Source organism: Populus euphratica, unplaced genomic scaffold, assembly GCF_000495115.2.
Source record: "Populus euphratica unplaced genomic scaffold, PopEup_1.0 scaffold340.1, whole genome shotgun sequence".
Lineage (NCBI taxonomy): Eukaryota > Viridiplantae > Streptophyta > Magnoliopsida > Malpighiales > Salicaceae > Populus > Populus euphratica.
Window position 1 is genome coordinate 38,573 of NW_011500154.1, and position 6,476 is coordinate 45,048.

Consider the following 6,476-nt stretch of genomic DNA (forward strand, 5'->3'; position numbering starts at 1 on the left):
GGGAGGGGGAGAGGGAGAAAATAATACCTCTTCTCTTACAGAGGTCAGGACCTGGCATGATATCTGCTTCAAAGATATCATGAATTCCATCAACGGCTCAAAATAGTCTGAGATAGCTCGGAGTTTGTCTGCCTACTTTGGATGGACTGCTGAAGCAGCCATGTCCAGAGCTGTAACTTCATAACCAGCTGATTTAAGCAAAGTTGCCACCTTATACCACCACGAGGCCCCACGGACTAGCACAGGTGCCTCTGCCTCTCCATCTCCTACCACTCTACTTTCCTATCCCTTGTGTTTGGTCTTTTGTCCTGCTGGCTATGTTATAATATGGTTGGAGTCGTCCGAGTTCGCCAACGAGCTTAGTCTATCTTCTTTTAGGAAGAACTGTTATTAGTAAAACAGAAGGTCCACAACTGTTGCCACATTTGAAAAATTCAAGAATGGCCTTTTAAAAGGACCTGCAGTTGTCATTTCACAGTCCCTTGATACCTCCAATTGTCATTTTATAGTCCCTTGATAGCATCTCCATTTAACAGCAAGCACTGATCCTCCTCACATAAAACAGCATCCAGCCACGGAGAGAGAGAGAGAGGGGAGGGGAGAGGGAGGGAGGGAGATTTCTGTGGTCCATACTGCAGAGACCAAACATCAGTTTGTGCAATCAAATTTTCTTTATGCATTATGCATGTATTCGGCATCATTGCCGAAAAGATGAATGCTGTATATTCAAGTGTTAAAATCAGGTGGATGCAATGTTCATAAGGATGATCGTGGAGCAGAAGCAGAACAAGCCCAATTTCAGATGTGCTCCCAAACCAAAAAAGAAAAACAAATTCCTTGCCTCCTATACTGCTACAAAAACAAAAATTGAAATTAGCACCTCGTATAATAGGATGTGGAGTACAAACTACTGTAACTGCATGATTGCATGAGGAGACTAGCTTACTCTTTACAACCCGGCCTTCAACCAATTTATCAAGAAAACAAAATATTTGAACAGTTGCCCTTAAAACATTGAATGGATGTCTTCCCAATTGCCATGATGAATACTCCAATCTATGCAGTTGATACCTCCAAGGAACGGCTAAGTGCCAACCCTTCTTGCCGAAAGGATCTCAAATTCACTATTTATTCAGGAACAGAGACAGTGGCATTGCCACTAAAGTTCCTAATAGCTCTTCCATTCTAGGAAGACGATAATTCTTTCAACTATGGCATAGCTCCTGAAATTGTGATAAACTGCAAGTACAGAGCAACTAATATAATGTCAATTTATCTATGTATATTTTTACTAAGTAAGGAGGAGCTTATGAACACTCACTCAGGGTTAATTCATGTCAAGAAGTCTTAAACTCATATGCACAGATGTCACATGTAGACTCTTACAAATTTTTACATTACTTCATAAATCACCAAATTCCATAACTAGCATATATGATGAATCTGTCTGCATCAAGAAGTCAATCATTAAGGTATATAGTTGGAAATACAGTGGTTTTCTCAGCAAGTCTTTGGGTCTCCTTGAGGACATCATATAAAATTTGAATCAAATATACTATTGCAAATGTTGTTTAATACTTGGTTTTTGTCAACAGTTGATCACTTAAAAGGGCATGACTTGAGCAAATGAAAAGACATACAGCACATAATTACTTTTCCAGGTTATTGGAAGAATGTTGAAAAGAAAACAATAAACTATGTCAAAGGCTCAGTTCAATAAACAAACTACGTTAAGGTCAACCCTGCTGTTATGAAAATATAAATGATGTGACAGATAATGGTTAAGGGAAAAACACACCGTTTCAGGAGCACTAGTGGATTATATGGAAACAAATTCTTTCTATGAAGACTTTCCACAGAAGCTTTGAAGGAAATCAAACAATCTTTGGCTTCCTTGAATGGCTGTCTTTTGTTTTGGTGGTTTTCACAGGTATATTCAAACTCTTTCTCATCTTCTTCCTCAAGTGATTGAGAAATGCATTGCACAGGTATCGATGACAAGTCTCCCTGAAAATCAGAGACATCCAACAGAAGTCTTCTCTTCTTGCAACATGATTGATTTACAACTTTCCAATCCATTGAAAATGTGGCAAAGACGTTCCATGAATTGTGTACCATACGCAAACACCTACAATGAGAAAAAAAAATACAAAGAATGATTTGTAAGAAGCACACTAAATTGAGCGTTGCGTTCTGTGAGTAAGAGGAGCAAATTAATAAGACCCAACTACTGAATTGTATCAAGTTATTTCTGAGAAATGTATAATTTACAAGTTAGAAGCAAGGATTAGCATGTTCCAAAAGTGACTAGAAGACATACCTTAAAAGATATTCAGCACAACTGATTCCAACATCTTTAGAAATAAGGTAATCAAGTAGCACTTGGTGGTCATAATGCAACTGTAAGGGAACAAGAAGCATACGTTTCAAAATATAAATGGAAAAAAAAAATCGCATTTCATAGAAATGTCTCTTAATATCTCTTCTTTTTTCTTTTTTGTTTGGGTTGGGGGGGGGGGGGGGGGGGGTTATTCTACTCCAATGGGGGGGGGGGGGGGGTTGAATTCAACACTTACCTCAGCAAGGAATAGATGGAATAGGTGCACAGGATTAAAGAGGTTTGAGACATGATGAGTAGCATCTTTCAGATATTGAGATGTCTGCTTTTCTCCATTTAACCTGAATATAATAGAATAATCCATTATGTTCCCTAATCAATTCTATTTTAATATTGACAGCAAAGAAACGGACACATTCAATTTTCACCATTGCTCAGTACAGAAAGGCACATTCAGCAGTTGCAAAAGGACCATAAATAATACATCATCCTGCATTTCATGGTAGACAAAGCAATTAGAAGCCCCAATGGAGTACCCATGAAAGGGAAAAAATATAGGAAAAAAAATCTAAGATCAAGCTAATTGTGTCAAGCATGCAAACTGAGAAACTTCCAAAATTTAAAAAGAACAGTTCCTGATGGGTTAAATGGCAAACCTCCTGCATATATAACTGGAGGAAAGATAAGGAAAAGCCCATGCACTTTTCCAGATACCTTTCATGATCAACTAATATATCATCTGGAAGATGCCCTTGCAGCCAATTATAAAGCTCCAGTAAACCTTTATTTCTGCTACAATAATCAAGATCTGAGACTGAGGCAACAGTCAAGCAAGACTTGAGAATTGTCTTTGAAGTCACACATTGCTTGCTTGTCTCTCCTGTGGAACTCATCAGACTGAAGCAACATCTTAGAAAAAGGAGCAGAGTCTGCCTCTGCAAATGAAAGGAATGCATGCCATCAAGTTCTCCATTAGAAAGGCCTACCAAAAAAGGAGAGCCTTCTAGACATTCATCCTGACCAGCCTCGAGTTTGCTTATGGGTTTCTGCAAAAGCTCTTCGAAGTACTCATGAAGAAGTTGCAACCATAAAATTAGAGTAGAGCAACCTAGACAGGTTACGTAACTAATTCTCAGCATTAGCATCTGCAGAACACATCTATGTTATTGCAAGAATAATGAAGTTCAACAAAAATGATATATACAGCTAAGTGATAACTATTCCCTATCAGTGGAATAGTATCATGCACTTCAGCAAATACCTACACAATAAGCATTTCTAAGACAATTAAAAATTTAAAATGCAATGCAAAGGCAACATCTAGCAGATAGACATGGGAAAAGCCTCCTGCTTGGATAGCGAAAACAAGCCTGCCTTAATTCATCTCAATATGACTTCCTATGAAATTTTTATGAAAAATATTCTCCACTCTATACATTCAAAAAATAAAGAGATAATTTCTCAAAAAGGAAAAAAAAAAAAATAAAGGAAAGAAATAAGATAAATCAATACCAATAATTTGTGTCTGAAGTATTGAGAGACTGACAGCTTCACACTCTTCCCTTTCTTGCAAAGGCACCAGCATGCAAGTTTAGGAACAAGACTGATGACCATGGAGAGAACTGGATACTGAACTTGGGAACCAAACTCAGTTTCCACAGCACTACTTTGCTCAACCAAAGAGCAAAGGAACTGAATAAAATTCCCTAGAAACAGAACTTTTGGCTCTTTTGCACCAATACTTCTGAAAACTGAAGCATCCTTAGAACAGCAATTCTGAGGATCAGCATCCCAATCGTCACGACTCTGATCAACATGAATCTCATCCATGGACTCCCAAGGCACATTTGAAAGAAAGGAACTAACAGAACCCAAATACACTTCAAGGAGTTGATCATCACACTCTTGCTTCAAATGTTTCAATAAAATTCTCAAAACTCGAACAATCCCTGCTGCTGTAGACCAGTCACCACCTTTCAAACTAGATTTTAAGACTTCATAACTTGAAGAATCACAAGTTGAATCACCAACTCCAGTTCTTGATGGTTCCCAAGAACACAAGAACACATTGGCAATCGCCAATTCAAGACAAGTGCTTAATGAATGAATAAAAGAATCCCACCCACTTCCCTGCAAAACATTCATAATACTAACAACAGTAAAACACACAACACGCACTGGTGCAGCATAAACCATGACATGCAAAGAAGATTAACTTACAGACAAAGCCACAAACTCAGAAAAGGCTACAAGAACGTTGCCCACCGAATGCTGTACATATTGACTCTCAACTTTAAGAAGAAGCATCTGTCAAGAAACAACCCACACAAGTGAATTTCACAAAACCAAAGTATCAGGCTCGATATAATAAGTAAGAACAGAACAACAAAAAATGTGTAGCTAACTTTCGAATACATATCACACGTGAAAAAACATGCTTAGATTTATCGTAAACCACTCCCAAAATCATGTTATTGTCTCATTAGGATTCCCACTCTCCAAAATCTCATCCACCTTTAGATAGAAAGGAATTTGACCCCTTCTCCCTTCTCTTACCCTTGTACTGTCACTGACAAATGCAAATAAAGCAGCATAAATTTATCTAGATAAAAAATAATATTTTGAACAATTAGCCAAAAAAAGGCACTAAATTTTTTCAAAAAAAGAAAACAGAGTATGAGATATGAGATTACCAAGTCAGTTATTATCTTAATCAAACAGCTGTGCTCCTCATGATGCAGCACCGACTCACCATAACATATCTTCTTACTTTCAGTCTCCTGTAGAATAAATAAATTACAGCTTGAAACATTTTGTTTTGAAGTTTATCGATCAAAATTAATAGGAAGAGAATAGAGTAATTTACTTTATCAAGTTCTCGAATGCAAGTCTGAATTACCTTCAAAATCTGATACAAGAAAAACTCAACGTAAATGTAAAGAAATAGTGAATGAGAGAGGATTCAATGAGTGAAACAACGGTAACCTGAGAGAGAGAAATCAGAAGATCCCTCTCCTTCGTTTTTGCTGTTTCCGGTTCCGGCAGGTTGTCGACTAGCCGGCAGAGCAGAGAGAGTTTGGAATCAGGAGACATTTTTTAGGGTAATTTGTTTTGGCTTTCAGCTTCAAAATATTGGTGACTTTGTGGCGCTGTGATGGTGACTGTCTGACTGTAACTGGGTGATCGTCCTTGACGAATGAAAACGCTGTGTTTTAAATATGTGTTTAAATTGTACTCCACTTTTTTTCTCTGGGGGTAAACTTTAATCGCGTGTTTAGCGTTGCGTGTTTCGTTATTTATTAAAAAAAAATATTTCTTTTAATTTTTGAATTAGTTTTATAAATAAAGACATAGTTTTGAACTATTTGGTTTAATAATTGGGTCACGGATTAGATTAGATAAGTTGACTCAAGTCAATTTAAAAAAATCAATAAAATATTTATAGAAAATACGTAACTAATTACAATATAATAATTATATAAACTAAATTTAAATTTGAAACCAACAATATAAATTTAATTCAATATCTAAAACACAAACTAAATATAAATTCAAAAATATTTAACACAAGACATTTAAAAACATAAATTCTAAATCAACGACACATTTATTTTTTGTTAAATGAACACATTAAATTCTTTCATGTCCATATAAGCAAAATTTAAATTAAATGTCGATGGAATTGAGTCAATTTCGTTAATACCTAATAAAACATCAACATGTTCCTCTGAAACTTCATCATCATAGGGAGGTTAATTATACAAATTATAAACAACAATTATAAACAACAATAATAACAATAATAACAACAACAACTATAATTGTAATAACAATAATGGTAATAATAATAGTAGTAGTAGTAGTTAGTAGTAGTAGTAGTAGTAATAATAATAATAATAATAATAATAATAATAATAAAGAAAGAGAAGAAGATGAAGATGATGAGAACTTGGAGATGGAAAATTAATGTAAGGATTAAACAATAATAATAACAAATGTCAAGGTTAGAAGTTCCACTAATGGTATATCAAACAAATATAGTATAAACTCTTATTATTGAATTAGAAACCACACACAAAGGAGGTTCCAATCAGATTATATATTGTTAACATGATTACATTAGTCATCTTATTCAATT

General features: G+C 35.6%; 1 protein-coding gene across 3 annotated transcripts; it reads right to left on the bottom strand.

The window, feature by feature from the left end:
* Window positions 1-346: 346 nt before the first annotated feature.
* LOC105111045 (golgin) lies at window positions 347-5,544 on the bottom strand. 3 transcript variants are annotated; one of them, XR_839561.1, is made up of 12 exons: window positions 5,324-5,544; window positions 5,205-5,246; window positions 5,032-5,118; window positions 4,559-4,645; window positions 3,851-4,468; window positions 2,995-3,483; window positions 2,767-2,828; window positions 2,577-2,679; window positions 2,321-2,400; window positions 1,799-2,128; window positions 947-1,239; window positions 347-849 (listed from the first exon to the last, which is right to left on the bottom strand). XR_839561.1 is itself a non-coding variant. In XM_011006278.1 (11 exons), the coding sequence occupies exons 1-11, from the start codon at window positions 5,429-5,431 to the stop codon at window positions 1,206-1,208; spliced, it is 2,040 nt and encodes a 679-aa protein (XP_011004580.1). In that variant the 5' UTR covers window positions 5,432-5,544; the 3' UTR covers window positions 347-1,205. The 3 variants fall into 3 exon arrangements, 1 of the variants encoding a protein (XP_011004580.1); XR_839560.1 differs by having other exon boundaries at window positions 347-852; XM_011006278.1 differs by having other exon boundaries at window positions 347-1,239.
* Between the last annotated feature and the right edge of the window lie 932 nt (window positions 5,545-6,476).